The sequence below is a fragment of the Besnoitia besnoiti genome, chromosome III, assembly GCF_002563875.1.
Source record: "Besnoitia besnoiti strain Bb-Ger1 chromosome III, whole genome shotgun sequence".
In the NCBI taxonomy this organism is placed as follows: domain Eukaryota; phylum Apicomplexa; class Conoidasida; order Eucoccidiorida; family Sarcocystidae; genus Besnoitia; species Besnoitia besnoiti.
In genome coordinates this window covers 4,939,015-4,963,445 of record NC_042358.1, presented here as the reverse complement: position 1 = coordinate 4,963,445, position 24,431 = coordinate 4,939,015, and the positions used below count along the sequence as shown (strand labels likewise).

At 59.0% G+C, this 24,431-nt stretch overlaps 4 protein-coding genes across 4 annotated transcripts; 2 read left to right on the top strand and 2 right to left on the bottom strand.

The window, feature by feature from the left end:
* Positions 1 to 1,146: 1,146 nt before the first annotated feature.
* On the bottom strand, positions 1,147 to 1,623 carry BESB_049810 (uncharacterized protein; the record flags this gene model as incomplete). The annotated part of the gene is made up of 1 exon (XM_029363432.1): positions 1,147 to 1,623. The coding sequence occupies one exon, from the start codon at positions 1,621 to 1,623 to the stop codon at positions 1,147 to 1,149; it is 477 nt and encodes a 158-aa protein (XP_029220798.1).
* Positions 1,624 to 1,815: 192 nt separating this feature from the next.
* Positions 1,816 to 7,200, top strand: BESB_049800 (uncharacterized protein; the record flags this gene model as incomplete). Its single annotated transcript, XM_029363431.1, has 8 exons — positions 1,816 to 1,887; positions 2,469 to 2,764; positions 3,289 to 3,408; positions 3,793 to 3,861; positions 4,440 to 5,353; positions 5,573 to 5,624; positions 5,884 to 5,975; positions 6,368 to 7,200. 8 exons carry the CDS (start codon positions 1,816 to 1,818, stop codon positions 7,198 to 7,200), a joined length of 2,448 nt encoding a protein of 815 aa, XP_029220797.1.
* A 4,069-nt stretch (positions 7,201 to 11,269) lies between these two features.
* On the bottom strand, positions 11,270 to 14,941 carry BESB_049790 (DHHC zinc finger domain-containing protein; the record flags this gene model as incomplete). The annotated part of the gene is made up of 2 exons (XM_029363430.1): positions 11,270 to 11,668; positions 12,197 to 14,941. The coding sequence occupies 2 exons, from the start codon at positions 14,939 to 14,941 to the stop codon at positions 11,270 to 11,272; spliced, it is 3,144 nt and encodes a 1,047-aa protein (XP_029220796.1).
* Positions 14,942 to 16,982: 2,041 nt separating this feature from the next.
* Positions 16,983 to 22,889, top strand: BESB_049780 (general transcription factor IIH polypeptide 3 GTF2H3; the record flags this gene model as incomplete). Its single annotated transcript, XM_029363429.1, has 9 exons — positions 16,983 to 17,715; positions 18,273 to 18,357; positions 18,924 to 19,117; positions 19,580 to 19,750; positions 20,490 to 20,623; positions 21,048 to 21,089; positions 21,743 to 22,004; positions 22,440 to 22,500; positions 22,823 to 22,889. 9 exons carry the CDS (start codon positions 16,983 to 16,985, stop codon positions 22,887 to 22,889), a joined length of 1,749 nt encoding a protein of 582 aa, XP_029220795.1.
* Positions 22,890 to 24,431: the final 1,542 nt, after the last annotated feature.

The following is a 24,431-nucleotide window of genomic DNA, read 5'->3' as shown; positions in this document are numbered from 1 at the left end:
TGCGCTTACTAAACTTCTCAACGGTATGCAGCTCAGCGTAGTCCTGCAGCAGTTCAGTCGAGAACGGCGTTTCGCATTCCATTTTTTCGAGTCAGAATTCCACTCCGCCGCCTGTTTGTTTTTTTTCAGGTTTCTTTTTCTGTCCTCCGTTCCCTCTAGTCCTGCCATACGGTCTCGTGCATGTGCTCGCCTGGCAGACACTGTGGCTGGGTCGTCGTCCTACGCTTTTCGTATTCTTCTCTTCACGCCATAAACTCTCGCTTGTTCTTTCTCTTCTGACATTCTGCACTTCGCAAAACAATGTAGATGGCTCGCTCCTCGCTCTCGGCTTCCCGCTCAGGTCAACGCGTCAGCGTCGCGGCCATCAGCGGACGCCTTTCGGTTCATACACTCAGCACCGCTCTGGAGTTGGGGGCACAGCATGGTGCGTACGCCTCCGCATCTCGCCTCTCTAGCTCCTGATTGGTTTCGAAGAATCAGCTGGTCGCCTCTTAGCCGTCGACCTTGTCGGCCGCCGGCGCTTGACGCCTCGCGAAAGCCTTGCTGCTTGAGTGTTTTTGTCTGCTGCGGACGACGCGCATCTGTCCTGCTGTACGTACACCTCCCTTCGCTCTGCGTCTCACGCTTTCCGGAAACGCCTCTGGTGCAGAAGACAGCTTGTGGGAGCTCCGTGTCCTGCGTGCCTTTGATTTGTCAGGCGGTGCCTTCTTTCGAGATCCTCGCAAAATTCTTTTATTCAAATCCGCCGCTCGCGTCCACCGGTGCACTCTCCGCCGCACCCTTCGTTACCACCTCTGGCTTCCGTTCAGAGTCTTTCGCTCTTGGTCTGGAACTGCTGCGACTCCCTGGCTCCCTCGTGCGTAATTGAGGGGCCTCTTCAGGCTTTCAGAACGTCGCCTCGACGCACTCTCGCTGTCTGCTGTCTACCGTCCTTTTTCCGTTTCTTCCCCTACCCGAATGGCTTGCGCTTTGAATCTGCCCGCAGTCGCTGGAGGCCGCCTTGCTGCGTGGTTTCCGTTCCTCCGTTTTCTGTAAACGAGATGAGTTTCGGCGCGGCGCTCCCCTTGCGGAAACGGCGCATCTAAAGTCTACAGCAGCCTCAGGGAAGCTCGACAGCACGGAGGGGTCGCAGGGAAATCGTCTCGTTCAGGCAGCGTGCTCGCGCTGGCGGCTGAGCCTCGGCGTGACCCGCGTCGTCCTCCGCGTTTCCTTGAGCACAGCCTCTTCGTTGTCGTGTGCGGCCTTTTGCACCATCCCTCGCCTTGCAGCGCCTTTTCCTCCTGTCTGGCTTCTTTGTTTTTCTTTGTTGTCGTCTTGTCCATACGTTTCGTGAGCGAGAGCTGTGCGCCGGCCTTCACTTGGTGTCAGGTGATGGTGCTGTCGAGCGTCGAAGGGAGAGGCGCGCGGTTCGTCCTCCTGTTCACGTTTCTTCGAGCTCAGCAAGTTGATTTCTCCGCTCTTTCGGCTTTTTTTGGTGCGCTCTCTGAACTCTCCGCGCCGAGCGCCTTGCTGCGCGTTTGACAAGCTGATACAGGCAGCTTCTCTCTTCGCATCTCCACGAGCATGAGAGATGCAGCTGCGCGCGCAGCGTCTGTACAGCAGGATACTCGCGTTCGGCTGCATGAAAAATTCATCCTCCTCTTCCTATTCTCGATGTGAGCAACTTCCCGCTGCTGCGCCTCAATCTCTCTAGGGCTCTCTTCCTCCTTCGTCTCTCCTCTCTGCACGCCTGGCGAGCGTCGCCCCTTCCGTCGCCTCGCTTTTCCCGCGAGTTTTTCCGTCTTCTCACCTACGCGCGCATCACTAACATGCACGATGGGGTGTGCCGCCAGCGGACATCGGTGCTTCAGCGACGACTACGTCCTGGGTCGAAAGCTGGCCACCGGAGTAAGACAGGAAACAGTTCGCGCTCTGCAAAAATCTGCCTTTTCATGCTTTTTTGCGCACACAGAACCTCAGGTTCCGCGTTTCCTCGCTCACACCTATACGCATATATATCTTTGCCACTAACTGACGGTACACACCTAACTCTCTCGCGCTCGAGCCTCGCCGCTGCATCTGCGCCTTGGGCAGCCGAGGGGCGGAAGAGCTACTTGCTTCTCTTGAGTAAGCGAACGCCTCCTTCGTCTCGCACTCACGTCTCATTTTCTGTCGCCTTTTCATCTGCACCAGTTTCCTCTCTTCGCTCAGTTTCAAACCCGCCTCAACGCCCCTTTGTCGTAGTCGCTCTTCTCCAGCCTCCTCTCCTGTCACGCGTCTCGTTCTCTGCGTCGTGTCTGCCGCGCTGCGCTGCATCGTTGCGCCGCGTCTCGCTGCTTCGGCGGTTCGTCTTCGCCCGCTATTTGTCTGCCTGGACGCCTGGAAACCCCTGGCGTCCGCTGTCCTCTTATTCTGTCCCTCTGTTGGGCGTCTGCGTTCGCTCTGTGTGAGTCCTTCTGTGCGCGTTTCTGGCTGCGTGCACTCTGCAGACGTTCACGCAGACGCGCATGTGCACAGAGCGGCGAACCGGGGAGGAGCGCGCCGTGAAGATCCGCAGCCAGCCCTACTCCGAGGCGGACTGCCGCTTTGAAGTGGAGTTGCTGAGTGAGTTGAACTTTGCGGGGCGGGTGCCTCGCTTCGCGCGGTCGCAGACTGCCTCGCGATCCTTCAGGCCGCCCGACGGAGTCGACGCAGAGCAAAGCGTGCGCGGCATCGCGCACATCCTCCGCTTCTTCGGCGCCTACTGCGAAAAAGCTTTCTTCTGCGAAGTCTTCGAGCTATGCGAGTAAGCCAAAAACACGCAGCGGCGACGCGGCCGCAAGGCCTCTTCTTCTTCGCTCGCTTCGCAGGCGCGATCTCTCCCTCTACACACACTCTCCGTATTCTTTTCCTCACTTGGAACTGTGCACAAGTAGGCGGGGCGTGAGAGACTGCCTTCACGCGAAATGAAGAGTGGCTCTTCGCCTTCGCCTTGCCTGAGCTTCCACATAAATATATATATGCATATAAACGGCGGTTTAGGGTATATATTTACACACATGTGTGTATATATGCGTACCATTTGTTTTTATGAGTGTGCGTCTCCACCTCTGCCTCACCCTCGCTACCCGTTTTTCTTCGCGCCGGAGAGAGAAGAGCGAAACGAACGCGCGGCCGCCGGGCGGCGTTGCGTGGCGCCAGGAGTTTGCGTTCGAGTGCGTCTCGGACAGCAGCGGCGTTGGAGGTTGCCGAAAGCTGTGTTTGCGGCGCCGTGTTGGCTGTGCATGCGCCTTCTTTGTTCCTTGCGCGTCGGTCTTCTTTTCGCTGCAGAGGGGGCGAGCTGATGGCGCTAGATCCGACAGAGGAAGTGACTGAGGCCGTTGTCCGCCAGTGGATTCGTCAGCTGCTGCTGGCTGTCGAGGCGCTCCACGTCCGCTCCATCGTGCATCGGTGAGGAGTTCTGCGGCGGGGTGTAAAACACGATCTCCTCAATTCTTTTGGGGAGCGCTACTCATCGCAGTTCCACAGGCGACGTACATCTTACGCGGGAGACGAGCTGCTGTCGCACATCTCACCGCGGATGGGTTCTGGGCGTACACCAAGTCAGCAGGCGTAATGACTATACCTTCCAAGCAGACAGGATCCCGTAGCACTGAGATTCAACGCTTTCAGCTCTCCTAAGCAGTCCAGTGGGTGGCGGGAGGGACGGGGACGAGATGTCGGGTGACATACCGAGGGGAGCGAGGCAAGGCAGCACCGCGGAACGAGCTGTCAGTGAGTGGATCGGGAGAATGAAAAAACGCGACGTGTGGACTCTCTGTGTCTTTTCCGCAGGAACGTCAATCCGACGAGCGTGCTGCTGCGCGAGGAGAGCCGCAAAACAGTCAAGCTCGGAGGCTTTGGGTAGGACATCTGCGCGCCTCGCCGCAGACGCGAATATGGGGCAATTTCAAGTCTATACGTGATCCGTGCTTGCCGCAGTCAACTGAAACTGCATTCCGCTCGGAGTGCGCGTGCCGCCTCCCTCCTGCTAAACTTGAGTGTTTCCGCTGTATGGATGGAGACTCTCAGTCAGAGGTGCGACGGCGTCCGCGGTCTTGACAGAAAGCTTCAAAGCTCCACAGATCACTCGCATCTGGAGGGATTCTGTGTAGCGCTGAATGCAGCGTGCCAGCGAACGCGACTCTCGCTTTTTTTCTCGTTCCTCTGCGTTGTGGCCTCTCGCTTACTACCGCCTTGCCTCTTCGTGTTGCCTGCTTCTCTCGCGATGGCGAGTTTTCTCTTCGCGTTCGCGTCTCCTCGCTCGGCATGCGGTGCGTTGCTCTCCACGCGCCTCGTGCCGCCTCCTCAACTCTCTTCGGGGGCCTGCCAATTTTTTTCTTCTGAGGGCGCGCAGCTGTCTCTGTTTGTCTGCTGGGCGCGTGTTTAGACCTGGAGAACGGCTGTGAACGCCTGTTGTGCTCTTTTTCGTTTTTTTTCAGTTTGGCATGCCGGATTTCTCGCGGGGAGCTCTTGAAGGAGGCGTGCGGGTCGAGTTCCTACTTGGCGCCTGAGATGTTGATTGGCAACTACGGGCGGAAGGTGGACGTCTGGGCGGTCGGGGTGATTCTCTACGTGTTTCTCTTTGGGCGGCTGCCCTTCGTAGCCCGCGACACATTCCACCTCTTCAAGAGCATCATCGAGGACGAGCCTCGGTGGACGTACACCTCGACGCGTGAACTCCTCGCTTGCCACCGCTTCAGCAGCTGCGACTCGTTTTCCTCCGAGACGCTGCTTCGCGCGACCTCGGGAACCTTCCGCGGCTCCTGCAAGACCGACATCAGCGAAGGCGGCGAGGGCGGCGAGGGCGGCGCAGGCGGCGCAGGCGGCACAGGCGGCACAGGCGGCACAGGCGGCACAGGCGAGCAGCGCCGCGACAGCCACTTCCTGCGGCCGCCGGTGCCCAGTTTTGAGCACGCGCCGGTCTCCGCCACCGCGCCCTCGCAGCTCGCCCACGAGGCCCTCGAGGGCCGATCTCCGTCCAAGCGTGAGGAAGATGCAAAGGCTGAGGGCCTTAGTGACGGCAACGCAGAGAGCGCATGCGGCGACGCAGAGGCCGCGTCGCTCCAGCCAAACGAAGCAGCAGGGGGCGGAGGCGAAGGAGGTGCGGGAAGCGCGCCTCCCTCGCCGAAGGTCGGTGAAGCTCGCGAGCGCGACGGCGGGCGTGCAGGGAGCAGAGACGCGCCCGAGCCGCAGGCGAAGGCCCGCCAGGGCTGGTGGCAGGCGGGCGACGACGACGACGACGACTACGCGCCGAATCCTCTCGCCGTCGAGCTCTGCAAACTGCTGCTCACGAAGAACTTCCTCAGCCGCCCAACCGCCACCGAGGCCCTCACCCATCCCTGGCTCCGCGAAGGTGCGCGGGGATCTCTTGACGCGTTTCCTCGCAGAAAACTCGCCCTCTATCAGAGTCTGTTATTTGCTGTAGTAGATGGTGCGACGCCGCTGCGAAGCTTCGCTGTGCTGGGGGCTGGTGCGTCGTCCCGCCGGACGAGGACGCACACAGCCATAGGCACGCCCTTCCTCGCCGCAACCGATTCAAATTGTCTTCGTGTTTTTCTCCTTTTTTCTGCAGAGAACTGGGCGGACGGAAACCCGGGACGTACCCTCCCTAACAGCCTCTGCCGGTAGGCCGTGGGAGATTTTTTTCCCCACTATATATACCTATATTTAGATGCATCTATGCGGGGAGGACACATATATGTGTATATACTTAGATGCGTGTATGCGTCGAGGCCTGCGTATATATCGTTGAGAGCGAATTCTGCCGATTGCCGGCGGCGCTGCGTCGTGCGTTCGCCGTTTGGCGCTCGCTGCATGTGAGCACTGCGTCTCTGGCGGGAGCAGGACTTGCGTGCGTGTGCGCCGAATTATATCTCTTCTCAGACGCATCGCCATGTGCAACTCAGAGCAATACCTGCGCGAGGGGTCGATGCAGAGTTTCAACGTCGGCGCCGAGTCGATGGAGTCCACCTTCGGTGAGCACTCGCTCAGCACCGCGAGTCCCGACAAAAAATACACGTACACATATATACATACGTCTGTGTTCATGTATACATAAATATGTATGTTCATATATATATATATATATATATACATACATATACATACACATACACACACATCTAGATCTTCATGCATCTACATGTGTATATGTTCATATATATATATATATATATACATACGCATACATATATACATATATATATATTTGTATATATATATATATATATATATATATGGAGGCGCCTCGGAGCGTAGCTGCGGCCGTGTTTTGTCTCGTTCGGGCCTGCGGTTGTCGTCTCTGCCGACTTTCGTCACTCCGCGTTCGCCAGTCGGGACTCTCCGCGCCCGTGTTGCCTGCTCTCAGATGCAGAGTCCGTCTACCGGCGTCCCCCGGCTGGCTTCAGCCCGCCGGCGCCGAGCGTGCTGGGCGAGCGGATGCCGCTGACGGGGAAGCTCGCGATGTTTCAGTCGCCGGCAGATGGCGCGGCGGCGCGTCTCCGCGGGGCGTCTGCGGCCTCGTCGCGGCTGGAGCCTTCGGCGACGACGCAGACCTCGCTGGGTGGCGGCGCAGGGAGTGGGGAGACGTCCTACAAGGCGTACCTTGCGGCGGGCACGCTGCTGCAGAGTGCATCCTTCGCGGAGAAGGCCCGCGACCCTGGCGACGACTCCGACCCCGCCCTCGGCGTGGCCGCCCCCGGGGCGCGGGGGGAGACGGCGGAGGGCCGGGGGCTGGGAAGGGCGGAGCCCGCGGAGTTTTCGGGGGCGGCGAGGCCCTTGGGGTCGCCGGCGCGGCCGGCTCGGTTCACGCCGAAGCGCTCCAACCTGACTGACGCGGCGGCGAAGGCGTCGCCGAGCAGCGCGGGCAGACGCGACAACGAGAACGGGCGCCGCGCAGAGGGCGGAGGCGGAGGCGTTGGAGAGGAGGGGGATGATGAGGCTGCGCCCGCGGCGGGGGCGGCGGCGGGCGGGCTCCGGCGCAACCGGACGGGCGAGCCGAGGCGGACAGCGACGGGGAGGAGCTCTGCGGTGCGGTCTGCCGCGGTTGGAGACGGCGCGTTCGAGCCCGGCGGCAGAGGGAACACACTCGCTAGCGCCTTCATGCGGGCCAAAACGAAAACGCCCGCCCCCCGACAGCGCTTGCAGGAGAACGCGTACGGCGCCTACCAAGCAGACGTCGTCCGCGTTCGAATTTCTTAACCCACAGGCTCGCACACACGCAGGAAGAGACAGCCCCAGCCAAACCTACACTCTACACATGTTATACAAACACATATCTGTGAGGAAAGGCATTCCGGAATAGATTTTCGTCTTACACGCTGGCGCGAGGCCCGCCTCCAACGGCCACTTGTGTACGTATGCAGTGTATGGTTGGGCGCTGAGGGGGGGTGGAGGGCTCAGGTGTTTCGCAATCACAGGCATGTCGGTGTAGCGGTGGATCAACTCAGCCGTTCGACAGGGCGCCGCTCGCGGGCAGGGGCAGGTTTGTCATGCGCAAAAGTGCATTCCTGAAAATATCTCGTCCCACAGGCACACGTGGCGAGAGAGCTAGGCGCGATGCGTGTTGGGTTTTGCTTTGAAAGGGGGAGAGAGAGGGACACAGACGCGGGTTGGGGGGAGGAGGCGTAAGGGCTGTCGGGACTCTCTTCGGTAGGAGAAAGGAGTTGAAGAAGGGGGTTCTTGGAAGGGAGTCGAGGATAGTGCGGTAAGGGGAGAGGATGGACCAAGTTGAGAAGAAGAGCTTCAAGGCTTTCTGCCTGCTCTTGCGATTCTCGGGGATTCCTGAAGAGTGGGAGTTGTCGAGACTTTGTGCGGAAGAGTCTCGCGGGGATCGCTTCCACGATTTCCAACAAAAGCTCGCTGCCACACACGTTCGAAAGAAAGCTTCGCTCGAGCCGTTTACAAACTTTTTTTCGTCGATGCGGAGTATTTCACTGCCGGACCCTCTCCTCGTCGCCCCTCGGCGGCCCAGCCGGCCCTCGCACAGACGCGTTTCGGAGGATGAATTCGCGTTGGCGATAGCTAGGCGCCATTCCTTGCGATATTGGGGCTTCTGCTGGGCTCAGATTTGTGGGTTGCGGCGTCCTGTTTGCAGTGTACGTACACCTGAGGCGATTCTCGTCGCTGGAGGAGCTTACGAGAGAGGATTTCTCTCGCATTTTTGGCTGTATATTTGCCGTTGTATACCTCCGCGTATATGCACTTTCGGTGCGCACGCATGGATGGCACATCTCATGCGTGTGGACGGACGAGGCCTCCGGTTTTTGAAAACTTTTTAAGGCTTGTCGCCCCGAGCGGCAGGTTTGCCAGTGACGGCTGTGACGAATCTACTCGCAGACACGCTCGCAGCCGCTTTAAAGCACCCCCAAGTTTCGTCAGGACCCAGCCAGTTTTCCCTTTTTTTTTCGAGCATCGCTGGCTTCGCCGGAGCGGCTCCCTCACGCGCTCACTTTCGTCGCGGGAGCGACTTTCGCCTCCGCATGTGCACAGGCATCTGCTTATATATACACATGTATATACATATATGTATATCTACATATATATGTATATATTTTTATATCTATTACCTAACAGACGCCTACTTACAAAGATATATGCATATATATATATTTTTATCTATGGCCTCGTAGATATTTATGTATGCTGCTGCGCGTATCCGTCCGTGTTTGCCGACGAATGGTAGGCGCGAGGGTCGGATTTCTGCCTTGTTGAGAAGACAGTCAACTTCTGCTGGAGGCTTTGCGTCACGCGCACGTCGGTCTGCGGGATTTGCTGGCGTACGTACGCCGCCGTGCGCTTGCATGCTGGGCAACTTTCGGCGCTGCCACGTATGTGCGCGAAGCAGCTTCGATGCAATGAGGCTCTTTCTGAAAAGGCGACAGACGCGTAGCTCCCCAGTCGTGGCGCACCTGTGCTCACGTTAGCACCAGCAGTAGCAAGTTCTGTGTTTTTCACGTCAAATGAGGAAACCGAGCTGCGAATCAGTACAGAATCTGCCGCAGGAAACAGATGATGGGCGATTTAACTCCGAAGCACGTCGACCTACACCATTTACTCTAGCTCGGAGGCGCCTAGCGGCCAATCTTTCAATATGTTACGCCTTTTTTTCCGCGCGACAATGCGGGCGAACCCTTCGCCTTTCTGGTGCGGCGGGGTGCGGCAGGTCTACGGTATTCACTCCGACCGCCCCCCAACACCCGGCGACACATTTTCCAGTTTTTCTTTTTTAAAATTCGAAACTCTGCAACGAATCCGTCCCAGCCTCGAATGCGAACACAGAGCATCACGGGGCCCCCTTTAAACCCTCCACACGAACGGCAAGCGTGTCGTTCGAAGGCCTCTAGTTGTGCTGCGTAGACCGCCCTCGCGTCAGATTTGGGCGCGACGTCTGCCTCCGCGGAGCACAACGTCAGTCTGGCCTTTTGTTTTTTCATCTCGCACCTGTCTCCGTCTGTGCATCAGAAAAAGCTGCAGCGGGCTGCACATGCCGCCACCTACTTGAAGTGCGGAGTCGATGCCTGCAGGGTTACTGGAGCCATGTAGTCCTTTGTTTCAGCTTGTACCGTTACTTTCAGGAGCATAACGTTAAACGGACGCCTACAACAGAACCGATGTGGAATAATCGGAACGGAGCAGAATACTGAAATCCGACACTTTAGCTGTCTTCAGCAGACCAGTGCGGCGGTGGTGTACGGCAGTCATAGAGAACTTGGTTTTCTGTATCTCATAACCGGAGTTGTTTATTCGACTTGAGTCACACAGTTCTCGATTGTGGATCTTACTGCAATAGAAGATGAGAGAGGACATGAACACTAACCGTCCACCGATTTTGGATGGGATTACTCTTAACACCGTACTATACGCTAAAAAGTTTTTTTCTTGTACGATATGAAGCGGAGTTACGGACCGGTTCACTGGTAACCCTCTCTACATGAATGACAGTGCATTGGGCAATGGACTTTTTATCTTAACTAATAAATATTTCAGCCTTTTACTGTTGGAACCAGGGTTCGCCCCGCTGATTCGCGAATCAGATGGCCTTTCCTCACTTTCCTCTATTTTATTTATATGTTTTAGAAGAACTGTTCTTTATAAATACTCCTTATTGACATCAAAAAAGAAACACTACAAATCAAGAAGTCAATTTTTTCGAACGAAAAACTTATGTTAGAGGATTTTCTAAGAGAGAAATTTTTGAAATTTGCGTCTCAAAACGTTTCGCTTTTACTTGTTGAACCGCGCACACGCTAGAGAGCGGCGGACTCATCTACGTGGGATGCGACGGATGCGAAGTGCGGAGACGATCAAGTTTTACTTCGCCCGGCGCATGCCAACTGCACTCATCCCAGAAACGCCGCAATTGATTCGTTCTGCATGCGAAGTCGCATTTCGCGTGGCAATTCCGCCTTCGGTGCGTGAAGAAAAGAGAATGGAAGAAGCTCCCGTCAAAGGCTCGAGTTTGGGCTCGTACCACGTCGCGCGCGACAAGAAACGCTGAAAGCAGCCCATGCTAAACCTGTCGCTCGAGTCCACGACAGAGCTAGACTGCTCCTAAAAAGTTCCTTCTCCAGCAGAAACAAAACCGGCTCTCTCCTGACGGTGACGAACCTTCCCGCGCTGTCCCGACAAGAGTCACATGTGCACGGGATGCACGCACGCACGCGTAGTCTGCGAATTTACCACTACGCGTCCACTTTATATTCATATACGCATATGTGTGTAAATATATATATATATATATATATATATATATATTTGTATGCACATGTACCTATATATGTATATGAATGAAAATACATATATAGGTCTATATAAGTAAATATATACATATACATGTGTAGCTTGCTTCTCTTCCCGCGCGAACCGACGAACGTCAGTAGGCTGCTCTCGACGTTTGCGAGGGCCGCACATGATGCGGGTGTGCTTTCAGCAGAACGGTTCACCGTCGCGCCGCAGCGCATCTGATCATCCCTCTCCCTCCCTCGGCTCTACGTCTACAGAAGCCCATTCGCAGCCTACGCAGAGCGTCTTCATCCAACTTTAAAGCAGATCAGCGACCTCCTCGGCGTTGAGAATTTTGAGAATCTTCACTCCGGCAGCTCTCGCACCACGCTGCCCCCGACATCTCCAGACTCGATGCTCCAACGCAGTCTCTTCGCTGCAAGCTGCGCGGGGGGACGGGAGGGGGGGACGGGAGGGGCGGAACGCCTGCGTCGCAGAATCTCCTGCGATTCTGCTTGTCGCTTCTCCGCGTCCGTGCGCCTTTGCGTCACTCAGGTTTCTGCCGAGCCGCACCGCGCGCCGCCGCGCCGCCCAGCAGCTCTTCGGCGGAGACCTCCGGCGGCCGCGCCAGGTACGGGAAGAGGAAGAGAGGAAACTGCGAAGGCCCAAAGACTTCGCGCAAGTTCCTCCGCACGCCCCGGTGAAAGGGTAGCAGCGCCGAGGGCGACGCCGACCGCAGACAGAGGGAGAGAAAGCCAAGCAGCGAGAGGTCGCGCGCCGTCACAGAGCCGCGAAGCTCCGCGGCGTCTTCCCCGGATCGTGTCCCAGAGTCGCAAGCCGCAGCTCTACATACACCGCCCAGGACGTCAGAAGGCGCGGAGGAAGAGGCCGGCGCCGCAGGGGGGAGCGGCGAATCGCGGAGCCGCCGCCGCGTCGCGCAGTTAATCTGAAAAACACAACGCACACATGCGAGTGTCTTTCCGTTTAATACACGCCGCCACACCGCAGAGAAGGCGCGCACACGCGCCGCAAACAAACGCACATTCGACGCACGAACACGCATGTTGGATAAACTGCGCACCCGCGTCCAACTGCGCAGGGGAGAAGGCGTAGCGACTTGCGCCGCGCGCGGGTGCGTCAACGCCCGAGCGCCGCGGGAGCGACAGGCGAACGTCCACTTTATCATCTTCGCATACATCTGAATCTGTCTTATCGCGTGGGAGACGCTGCCGTGGAAGCACGCGCCTGCTTCGCTTCCTGTGCCCTCCGGATGAGACTCTCTGCTGCAAAAGCGGCCCGCTCGCCTTCTTCCTTCGCCGGCTCTCCCAGGCGGGCGCGACCTCAGCCTCGCATCCCTCCCAGACAGCTGCTCTGTGCCGCCCCTGCCTGCCTGTTTCCGACCCCCCCCCGACGAGAGGCCTCGCGGTTGGTCGGATCGAGGCGCTTGCGCGTGTGTTTGCGCGTGAAGGCTTACGTGCAGCTCGACAGTCGTCTGGTTGCCCAGGAGGAGGTAGATCTGCAGGGTGAGCAGCGCGGCGGTCGCGACGCCGACGTTGAGCGCGAGGATGCCCACAAAAAGCACTGCATGTCTGCACCAGACCTGCCAAGCCCAGGGCGCGTCGCCGCCGCGCCTCTCGCCGTCCGCCGCCTGCTGCTCGCAGCGCAGCAGCACCTCGACTGCGGCGAGCGTCGCGCGCGAGTACGGAGCAGGCCCCACTGTCTGCTCTGCGAACCGCCGCGCGAGCCGAAAAGCTTCCTGGGCTGCGTCGCGGACGGCTCGCTCAGGCGGCGGAGAAGTCGCCGGCGCGTCTTCTCCCCGCACTTCAGCGACCGCAGCAGAAACGAAGTCCCCGCTCTGCGCGCCGCTTCGCTCTGTCTCCCCGCCGTGTCTCTTTTCGAGGGTCGCGACAAGTGCGTCGACGAGCGCGCGGATGTCTCTTTCTTCTTCCGCGCTGAAGACGCGCCGCGAGAACGTGGGCGGAGCGCCGTCCTGCGCGCCTCGGGCTGGCGCGAACAGGACATTGACCAGCGCCAGCGGAAAAAAGAGCAGCCGCTGAAGCGAGAAGGAAAAGAGGAGACTGAGGAAGCCGCGGAGGTCTCGCGGGCCGTCGCCCAGGGGCAGCAGCTGTGCATCTTGCCCGGCGGAAACCAGCGGCTGGAGGAGGAGCTCCTGACCGTCCAGCGGCTCGTTGGCCGCCTGCGCCTCTTCTTCTTCCTTCTCCCACGGACTGAGTGTGCCTTCCAGCTCGCGCTGGATGAAGCGCATGCGCCGCATGACCGCGAGCTGCTCCAGCGCGACGCGGGCGTGGTGTGCGCGGCTCTCTGCGGCGATTTTTCGGAAGGCGAAGGCACCAAAGAGCGCGAAGCGCATGCTCCAGAGCGAGAAGATCATCAGGAGAAAGAGGAAAAAGAGAAACAGGACGAAGAAGCGGCGATTGTGGAGCCCTACGCACTGACCCAACCACGGGCAGTGATGGTCCTGCCGCAGCACGCAGCGACTGCAGACGCGACAGTGGTGCGTCCGCGGAGGCCTCACGGCGCCGCACTTCCCGCAGTGCGGAAGCAGCGACGACGTGGGCGCTGAAAGCCGCTGCGGAGAAGACGCCGCACACCCAACCGCGAGCGAAAGCGACGCCGCAGAAGAAGCCGCGGAAGCAGACAACAGATCCGCCGACAGACCGGCAGCTTCTTCCGCAGACGAGGAGCATACCGGCGCCGAGCGCGCTGGCGACGCCGAGCGCATCGAAGAGAGAGAAGAGGAAGATGGGCACGTAGACGCGGCGTTTCTGATCCGCTTCGCGAGCTCCGCAACCCCCGCGCCCGGCGCTGAGACGGCCGCCCGGGAGGCAGGCAGCGCGAAGCTCTCGGCGCAGGCGAGGAGACCGCTGTCTAGTGCGCGGCCTTCTGCCTCCCCCTCGCGTCGGCTTGCGGCGACCGCCGCGGCCGCGTCCTGCGCCGCGCGCGCGACGAGCTCAGTCGCCGCGACACCCGGCGACGACGCAGCCGTGGAGGGGGACGTGTCAAGCGAGAGTCCGCTCCTGCTGTCTCCTTTCTCTGTCTGCGTCTCCGCTTCTTCTCGCGCGGCTTCCGTCCGCCGCCGCCCTGCTTTGCGGCATTTGGAACTCTCCGCAGGCTCGCCGCCCGAGTGCGGCGGCAGGACAACGCTGCGCTCGCAGGCCGCCGGCCTCTCCCACAGCTCTGGCGCCGCGTCACTGCCCGCGGCGGCGGCGCGGAGAAGCGACACGGCCCTCTTCTCGCCTGCAGCTGTCGTGTAAACGAAGATTTCCTCGGCGAATCCTGTTTCCTCGTCACGCTTAACGGCCTCGAGCACCGGCGGCGCGCCGGCGTCGACCGCGCACGCGAAGTAAAAGTTGTAAAGAACGTTAAAAAGAAGAAACAGACCGAAATACGTGCAGAGCGGCACCGCGGCGAGGAGATGCCCAACCGCGAACAGCAGCCGCGCCGCGGCGCCGGGCGTCGGGGTCTCCCCCGCGCAGCTCTCCGCAGGACTCGCGTCCTCTTCTTCAGGCGTCAGCGGCGGATGAATCAGCTGCGGCAGGAGGAGCGGAAACGGGGTGCTACTGGCCTTCGAGGCCGCGAGCTGCATCGCGGGCTGCGCCACCGCGAAGTAGACTGCCGTCGCGAAGACGAGGAGAAGAAAGGCGAACGGCGGCAGCAGCCGACTCACCACGCGAAAACACGCGTTCACCAGGCCGCACAAGCGCAGAGACCCCAGGGAGAGCCGACCCGAGACGCGCACTCCGAAGAAGCAACGCGCCCCCCGTGGCCTGCCCGCGTGCGGTGTACGTACACCCGAAGCCGCCGCGCAGTGCGGGCAGCCCGACGCGCGCGCCGCAGCGGCCGCAGCCTGCCCCAGCGAGGCGGAGGCGCAGGGCGGACAGAGAGCGCCAGCGGTCTCTGCAGACTTGCAGGGTGGCTCGCCACCCCCCGCAGGCGCGCGCGACAGCTGCCTCAGAGGCCGCGCAGCCGGCGCTTCGCCGCCCTCCTGACCTGCGGCCTGCCGACAGAGTGAGCAGAGGGGAGAGTGACACGCAGACGGCCGCCGTTGCGCGAGAGAGGCTCGCGCGAGGGAAGCTATCCACCGACACAGCGGCAACTCCGCCGCGAAGACCGCCGCACTCCGCAGCTTCTTCTGCGCCGCCTTCACCACGCCGCGCGCGGAGAGCAGCGGCGCGGGTGCAGCAGCGGACGTGGCCATGGCGGGGAAGCGCGCAGACGCCGAGCCGAAGATGAAAGGCGGAAACAGAGGAAAGACCGCCTAGAAACGCGGGGGGATCCGCCCCGCGGATACGGGCGCAGAGAAGGAAAGACAGGAAGCAAACTGGGGAGAAAATTGGGAGAGGAGAGAGAGGAGGGCAAGGGAGGAAGATCGAGGAGAAAAGCCTCACAAGAGACGCCGACGAACTCCCTTCCTGCTGCAGATCCGCGCCGCGTCGGCGCCTCCTCGCACTCTTCTCCTTCAGAGCGCTCTTGCTTCACGGCTTGTCGCCGGCAGCAGCTGAGGAGTGCCGCCGCGAGGGGCTCGCGCGCCCCTGGCGCGGAGCAGGCGCGGACTGCTCTTCGGCTGGGTCCGGCGCGCCAGACAAGAAGTTTCCCTCCGCAAGGTCGCGCGCGAAGCGCGAATGAACACGCTTGCCTCGTTCGCGGCGACGCAAGGCAGCAGGAAACCCTGAAGGCGCTCAGGCTGCTCTTCACCGGTGGACACGCGCCTAGGCCGTCGCAGCCGCTGGGAAGCAGCGAAGAGCAGCTTAAACGCACCTTTCGGGCCTCGCGCGGACGCAGAGGCCGCGAAGAGACGCAGCGCCGCTGTCCGGCTCGTTCTCGGTCGAGGGAAGCGGTTGGAAGCGCGACTGCGGGGGGGTTTCTCGCGCAGAGCGAATCTGCGCGGAAGAGACAAGGAGGGGAAAAAACCGATTCGGCAGCTCCTGAGTCGCCGAGGAGGAAGGAGGATAACGTCGCAGAATCGAGAGAGGGAAAGAAGACGAGTTGCGCACGCAGGGTGCGATGCAGAGAAGTTGAAGGAGACACCTCTCTGCGAGGGAGGCGGGCGCGAGCGAGACACTGAGGCCAGCGGAGCGGCAGCCCTCAACGAGAGAGGAGGTGAAAAAAGAGAGAGGAGGAAGAATGCACTCTATGGTACCGTATTCCTCTCGAAAAGAAAGGGGAGTTCGGGGCGGAGGAGCGCTCGCGGCAGGACGAGGAAAGGCGGCACACGCCAAATTACGCTCGGGCGAAGCAACCGGACCGACTGTTGCAACCTGAGCATGAACTCGAGACTTTTACTGGGCAAGGGGAGAGCCTCTTTGCAGTTGTGGCGCGCCAAACTCACGCCGCAGAAAGCCGCTTAACGAAGCGTGCGGAAAAGTTCTGCACGTGTCGCGTGCGCTGCTTCTAACTCTGTTTCGAGTGTATCTGCAGGCGCCGACAGAGCGCGTCTTCTCTACAGAAAGCATGCTCGCTCGCGCACGTTTCCGCAATCGACGCAAGGCGTGTCTCTGCTGCATCTCTGAACCGACGACGAGACACTGGCCTCCTCAGGATTGCTTTTCGGGTGTCGTGTAGCTCTTTGAGACGAGGGCTAAAATAGCTGCGTTCCTGACAGTCTCTCCCGCCAGGAATGCTTGTTGGCGCATGCAGCGCCCCCGACAGGATTGAAACGCCGAAAAAGAAGCACCGCTTACTCTTCAGCTGTCGCGAGCTTCGAGCTTACACACCCTGATTGTGGTTTCGCGCTCTTCTGCGGCAAGAAGGCGAACGAAGGGCGCCTAGAACTGACACGCGGCGGGCTCCTCTCGCTTTTCCCGTACTCCCGCGCGTGAGGCAGTGTATCTCCACCTGCGCACACTTTTCACGATTCCCATTTCATTCTTTCTCAGTACAGCACGGCGAGAGTTTCTGCCTCTTCGCCATCGCAGTCTTCACTAGGCCTTTCCTTCGCCGAGTCCGCGTACCCTTCATGCGGAGTTCTTCTTGTCACGCGAGGCGCCGGTCGCTGCTTTTCGGCAAACTAGCCCCGTGTGTGCCCCTCTAAGGGCATACAAAGTCTTTTCCCCGATTTTTTTCGTTTTCCGTCGATCTCCGGTCGTGGAACTACCGTGCCTCTTGAGGCCTGACGAAACGACGCGAACAGGTCGCATTGGCGTCGGTCCCTCCTTCCCCTCTCTACGTTCTTCTCCCCTCCTCTCCTTCGAACTTTCGCGTCTTGCCTTCGCCTGGGCAGCCCGAAGCGTGTCTCTCGTATGCGACCGCGCGCCGCGAGTGCGCTTTTCCTTCAGAGCGGCTCTGCCCCGGTTCTTCCCCCAGGCGTCTACATGCAGCCTCCAGACGCCCCAGCCGATTCTTCTTCTCCCTCCTCTTCTCCCTCCTCTTCTGCTACCGCTTCTGCTCCCTCTTCTGCGCCTCCCCCTGCGTCGTCGTTGCCTGCCTCTTCCTCTTCTTCTTCCACCTCTCCGTCACGGGGGCCTGCCCCCTTCCGCGTGCGCGTGAAGCTCGAGCGCCCGCATTCGCCACCGTACGCCTCGACTTCCTCTCCGCCGCCTGCAGCCCCGCCTGCAGCACCCCCGTTACCTTCCCCTCCGTCTCTCCCCTCTCCGCCTTCTCGTCCGTCTCTTTCTTCTAGCGCCCCGTCCGCAGCGGTCGCGGAGGTGGCTGCGGCGCCTGGCGCGGCGCGAGGGAAGCGCGAGGAGGGCGGAGACAAGCCCGAGGAGGACGCCGAGAAGCGGGGCGGCGGCAGCGGCGATGGCGAGCGCGAGGCATCCGTCGCGGCGATGCGCTTCTCGACGTGCGGCGCCGCAGTAGTAGTTGTCGTCGACTTGAGCGCGAGTCTCTGGCGGAAGCGGCGCTTCTCGTTCCGCAGAGAAGCCGCGCCGAGGGAGAAAGACGCAGGACCGGCTGCGAAGAAGCACGTCACCAAGAAGCCGAAAGAAGAGCCGAACGCGCCGCCCCTCACCGCCTTTCTGCGCTTCCTCGACTGTAAGCGAGACTCACGCGAAGGGCTCCCGCGGCGCGGAAACGCTGCGCGGGCGCCGAGCGGACGCGCGCCAGAGCGAGACCTTCTGCGCCCGCGCGACGCGCCTCTGCATGCCTCCTGAACCTTTTTGGAGCCTGGAGCCTTGAGGCGAAAAATGATTGAAGACTGGCACGCGGCCGGCGCTACTCGCGTCGAGTTCGAGTGCCCGAAACGGCGCAGGAAGGCGCGCAGAGGAGCCTTCTTGCTTCGTGCACGGAATTTGGTTTTTCCAGCATACGCTGGATTCGACTACACGTGTTGCACTTAACGTGCTGGCGGTTAAAGCAAAGTGAATTTTCGTTAGCGAAAGCAGCGAATCGCCTCTCTGGGAGGAGAGACGCGCGACGAGGAGAGCGTTTCCAGTGTGAGGCCGCCGGGATCCCTCCTTGTCTGTCCCATCTAGGCAGGCTCTAGAACCGTTGCCTCGGCTCTTTAACCGGCGAGCTAGTGGATCCTCGTCTTCAGAGAAACGACCTCGCCCAGTCGCTGTCTTTCTCCTCTGTCTGTGCAACTCGCTCAGGCGTTCTGTGCGGCTTCGTCCGCACGCTGACGCTTCTCACGCCCAACAGCGAAGTGGCCGTGATCGGCATGAACGAGCGGACGAGGTGCGCGGTTTCAGGGTTTAGGGTTTTCAAGACTCTAGACTTTCAGAGAGAGGGAGAGAGAGAAGACGAGTCGAGCCCTCTACGCGTTGGCGCTCGGCTGTGTGACGTCGCCGCCGCTCCAGGGACGTGTAGCTGACCGGTGCAGCGGATCTCTCTGCGTATATCCACTCCTTTTCGCTCCCATCTGGCGGTGTTCGTTCCTTCGTTCCTCGCGTCTTCAGCGACCTGCGGTGCCGTGGCGCTATCCTCTGTCGAGCGCCACGCACTCGCATCTGTTCTTGTAGGCTCTTGTCTGTGTGTGTGCATTGCAGAATGGAAAGACTGCGTGTTTAGAGATCTATACATACATATATACATTTATTTTGTGTGCTTTTGCACACGCAGGGGCTCTCCCGTTTTGCAGGTCGCGCTCCTTTGCTTTTCGCGTGTTTCTCTTTCCGCTCGTTTCCTCCCGTTTGCGCCTGGCCGTGTGCAACTTGAGCTATGCCACTGTGAGCCGGTGCTTCGCGTCCGGAGTGGTGCTCCGTGGTCGCATAGGCGGGACCGGTTTTTTTCTTTTGCTTCAGCGCAGTGTTGGCGTCGGGGCGAGTGCCGAACATGCTGGCGGAGGCTGCGGGCCTCGGAGGTTTCTTCTCGGCGATGATGACCCGGGTGGCGCAGTTTGCCGTCGGCCTTCCTCTGGCGCCGGCCTTCGCGAGCGGCGTCAAGGCCGAGCGCAGCGCGGCACCTGAGGCCTCACGCGACGAGCCGCGCGCGGCAGGTCAGCAGAAAAGACGCGAGAGAGACACGCGCGGGCGCAGGGCCCGCCCTGGCGGAAGAAAGCGTGAAAGACACTTCGCAGTGTAGCACGCTCGCAGCGGAGCCCTAAGGCATAAAGCGCAGAACGACACGAGCACAGAAATGACGCATGTTCACACACATACATATAGATGCCATATATATGTATATTACATATATATGTATGTGTCTGTATATCTATATATGTATATATATGTATGTGTATCAAAAGATGGAGATGTTGGATGACATGTTCACTCAAATCAGACGGGCGTTCGCACGTGCACTCGCGCGGCAGATTCTGCGTGACTGTCATGCGCCGCCCCAGCGTCGGGTTTTGCGATTTGGCGCTGCTCGCGGTGGCTGACGAGGTTCCTTCTTTTTTCCTTCGTTTCCTTTGGCGACCGCGTTCGTGGAGCTTTCGCGCGTTTCGTGATAGCTGCAGACCCCGACGCATGCGTGAAGAGGATCAAAACTGAGAGAGGGAGCGCGCCGAGCGCGTGCGCAGAGACAGCCGCAGCGGCAGCGCCAAGCAGCGCGGAGAGGACTCCATCGGGGCGAACGTTCTGCGGCGAAGATCCGATGCTGGCGGGCGCCTTGTCCCTCGCCCTCTGCTGTGAGTTTTTTTTTTTTTTTGCGAGCGAGGCAGAAGACAGTTCACTTCGTTCTCTCTCTCTCTCTTTAGAGCCAGACGCTTCGATGCGGAGAGAGATGCATGGAGGCTAGCCTGTCTGTCGCACTCACTAGATCGGGGATGTTTGGTTGACTTGAACCACGTTTTCCAGTATAAACTACCTTTTTCTAGTATGGTGGATCTTTTTCTAGTATAAGCTTCTCTTTTCTGGGGTGTGTATACGACGAGTTGCTTCTTCCGTGTTCCCTCGCGGCGTCGCTTTGCCCGGCCTGTTGGTCTTGGCTGGGGTTAACCCCGCTCGTTTTGTCGACTCTGGCGCCCTTTCTTCATCGCTCCCATATACTCAAACTCTCCTCCCTCTCTGCATACATACACTTATACATATATGCATGCATGCATCTGTGAGTGTATTTACTTTCTGTTGCTTCGGAATTTCTCGACTTTCTGCTAGACGAGCACCGAGGCGGCGCGCGAGGCTCCAGCCCACAAAGCACTGGCGGTTCCTCTTGAGTCTGTCTCTTCGTGAGTTCTTCGCCAGGGACAAGTCTGCGACAGTGGTGCCTCAAACACTGTCGAGTCTATTTATTCTATCAAATTTGCAATCAGTGTTCATATACATATGTAGGCGTTTACATGCCTTTCTTTTCGGGAGTTTGCTCGGCTGTCGGAGGCGCGAAAGAGATGTTCTCCCGGGGTACTCTGTGCGTGCGACTCTCCGCAGATCTAAATAAAGTTTCGAAGCGAAGCGCGCGGACGCCTGAGCGGCGGATTCTCATCCTGGACGGCTCCGTTGGGCGATCTTACTCGTCGCAGTATATGCCCCTGATGAACCTCGCGTTCGCAGCGGCAAAAGGAGTACGTGGCTGCCGCGCCTTGCGCTTGGAGTTTCAACTTCCTTCTGGAGGGCGGGTGTTTTCTTCTGCTTCGCGTCCATGCGCAGATGCGTCGTCCGCGGTGTGTCCCGCGCCTGCGCGAGCGCAGGCAGGGCCGCATGCAGCGTGCGGAGGGACTTGGATGGCGACTTTTCCCACGGTCCGGTGTTCCGTTGCCCAGGAGCGCTGCAGGCGTCACACCACGTCCGTTTTGAGGCAGAGGTTCGCGGCGAAGCGACAGCCCCTGTGTGCTGCAGAAGAGTCCAGTGCGGAGGCGCACAGCTGCGTGTTGCGCTCTCGCATACGGGGAGCGGGGCAGCGCGAGGGGTGAAAGAGGCAGCTTGAGGCAAACGATTTTTTGCGCTTCTCATTGACGAGACCTCGCCTGCGTGTGTGGTGCACTACAGAACATTGTCATTGACTGCTGCGCGCTTTGCTCGAACCCCTCGGTAGGAATTCACGTTGTTACTTACCTCTGCCTCTGTCTGCGTCTAGGGTCGCTCGGTGTGTGCTGAGCTTTCTTCGCGTGACAGTTGCCTCTCTGTATCTCTCGTTTCCTCTGTCGGTTTCTGTCAGTGCGTTCGCCACTGGCCTCTCTGGGTGCGTACGCCTTCTGCGATCAGCTTGTGGAAAAGAAAAAGCGCAGAACCGCGCGAAAGAATCAGGCACCCCGACAGGTGCATTACTCAACAACATGAATGAAATAGATAAGTCGCATTTATATCTAGCGATCTATCTATCTCATTCTTTCTATCGATACCTATCTATCTATATCTATCTATATCTATATATATGTCTATATCTGTATTAATCTATCTATACCTACCTCTCTGTATCGGTCTACCTATGTATCTGTATTCATATATATATATATATATATCTATTTATATGTAACTATGTCCATCTGTCCGTCGGCCTCCGCTCTTGTTGTTGAGTAATGCATCTGTCGGGGTGCCTGATTCTTTCGCGCGGTTCTGCGTTTTTTCTCTTTCGACCCGAGCGGTCGCACGCATGCACATGCAGCGTTTCGATTCTCTCCAGCAAGAGAACCTGAGACGCCTCGCGCAACTCGACTTTCTTTCGGATGCGGTTTTTTCTGCAGACCATCCCCGAACAGCTGTGCGACATCTCCCGGGGAGTTCATCTCAAGTTTTCGCAGGCTGCGCCGCCTGCAGGTGCCAGCTCGAACCTGGATGACGGCTTGGCGCTTCTCCAGCTGCTGCTCTTTTGGATTTTTCCTTCTGCCGCGCTGCGGCCTGCGATCGCGGCCCTGTCTGTACACCGCAGACGGAGCAATACAGCCGTCTGCTTCTGCCACCACAGACCCGTGGAAGTCTGCTGCATTTGCTCCTGCTGCCTCGCAAGTAAGCCCCGCGAAACGCTGTTATTGCCTGTCCCCGCGAGCCGTGTCCTGATATACTCCGCGCAGTCCCCTGGATCAGCTTCAACGATTTAGGCGCGCGTTGTTCCGTCTGGCGGCACTGGCGAATCGGCGGTGTCGCAGTGAGGCGCGGCCAGGAGTCGACTTACCGCAGCTGGAGCTCTGTCTCACAAGCGTTTTTTGAGCAGAATGACCTCCAGAGAGTGCCTTCGCAGACCAGCAGTCGCTGAGTCTTACACACACCCTGTCTGAGATGCTTCGCGGCGGGAGTTGCGCTATCGTCTCTCCGATGAGCTGAGGAGACGCAGCGGGATGGAATTCCCTGTGTGCTCGCTGGCAGCGGCAGCCTTGACGGGGGTTCCGAGGCCGTTAAGACGCGCCTCATCACGCGACCTCTTTGCTGTCATTGGTGTTTCAGTTTATTGCTCGGAGAAGGACGCGCAAACGGGGAAGGAGAGGATCTCCTGCGACGTCTGCAAGTAAGTTCGAGCGTAGAGATCGCGCGGCTAAACAGCTGCACGTGTTGCGTAACTCCTGTGACGCGCGATGGCTAAGGCGCACACCTTTCTTGCTGAGAATCACGTCGAGCGTCCTATAGAGCACCTCATTGGGCTGCCTAAGACAGGTAAAAGTGTCGGATTCATTAGTTTACTGCATTCAGGTTACTCCTCATCGGCTGTTCTAGCTGTAATATATGCAGAACTGCTCAGAACGCTTGTCGCACAGTGCGGATAAGATAGTGTGCCGTCTTCGCTTGCACATGCCTTGTTTCTTGTGCGCCTTCCCTCATTTGCGCGTCAGATCCCGCTTTTCTCGCGGCTTGCTAAAAAACAAAATGGCCGGCGGCGTAGATCTCCCGAGTTACTGACAGCCTTCGTCGCAGTTGTTTACGCCGCGAGCGCCGCGCGCGGCTCGATAGAGTTCAGTCTCTGTCGGGTTGATTCGCAGTTTGAGGTTGTTTCTCCCGAGAAGCGAGCAGCTTTCAGTGACTGGCTGCTACACTGGCACGGCTGCTAGTGCACCACTCGCGTAGCACAGCAGAACGTAGAAAACAGGGACGCTCAACCGCATGCGCGGGCACGCTGGGTGGGCGCTGAACATTTCTCAGCGTGATCTGATGCCTTAGGGACTTTCGCGGCGCGCAATTTCTCGGCGAGGCGGGCCATTTGCCGCTCTCCTGGCCGCCTGCTGTTCGCTGAGACTTTGCGCCGATACGCTCTTTCGTCACAAGCGTCAGTCCCAACAGGGCTTTCTTCCGGTAGCCTGCCCGCTCTTCCACGTGCGGTCTCCCTCGCGAATGGCTGCGCGGTTGAGCCCCTGGTGTTTTGACAGTGCTGGCCGCAGCGCATCTGCGAATTGACCTAAGAACAAGTCTTCTGAATACCAATTCGGTTAACCGAAGGCCACTTTTGAAGCAGGTTTCGAGAGGTTTCCTTGAAAGTATCAACGAAATCGCGGCGCATGTCCAGGCCAGGGAGACCCGCGTGTCGGGTGCAGTGTGAGCTTCTTCAGGGTGGCACGCAACTAGCAAACAGTGTCGCCCGCCTCGGCGCATCCAGAAAGAGCCTTGCACAGTTGGTCATTTTCAAGTCGCCTTCGCTGTGGACCGCCCCATTCGCTACCGCAGGGACACGACTTTATTCGCAGTGCTGAGCTTTTCTCGTCACCCAAGAGATGCCAGAGCTGAAGAATGTAACGCAGTTACTGGCGCGTCAGCGTCCTTGCCGCTTCGCGGCCGTCGCCTCAGATGCTTATGTACTTTCTTCTGTGACTTCATCTTGAAATGAGCACATGTGTGCGAGTCTTAGTGCACTGCCTGTCACGAATCAAACTTTCAGTTCGATCGCAGAAGACGCATGTCGCCATCTGGTCTACGGGGAGGCGAAAATGTCATGCAGAGCCCCTGGCTAGTACATACTGTTCGCAGGAAACTTGCAGAACGCCTTCATGGACCGAGAAGACTAGATGAAACACGGGAGGTAGCAGAGTGCACTCGAGCAGGCGTAGCTGGCGACCTCAAGGCCAGCAGTCAAAATGCCGCGCTACAGGACGACACTGTTACACCAGCAGCCAGCGGAGGGCCGCCTGCACCGGTGCTGAACCGCTAAAAGCCCCATATTTCCGCCTGATTCGAAAATGGTAGCTACGGAGAACCACAATAATTCAAACGAGAAGAGGTGCTAGGGCACCGTCTCCTTGGGCCAGCAAGACACGAGTCTAGGATAGCCGCGGATCGTCGCGCCAGGACTCGAGACGCGTGACGAGGTGCTCGCGGATGTAGACACCGCATGCAACGCTGTGTGGTAGACAGTTTCCACGTTCGCTCAACTGAGAGTGACCTACAGCGGGAAGCAGAAGATGTAACATGCCAGACAACTCGATTTGAAGCCATCCGAGAGGCCGTCTGATG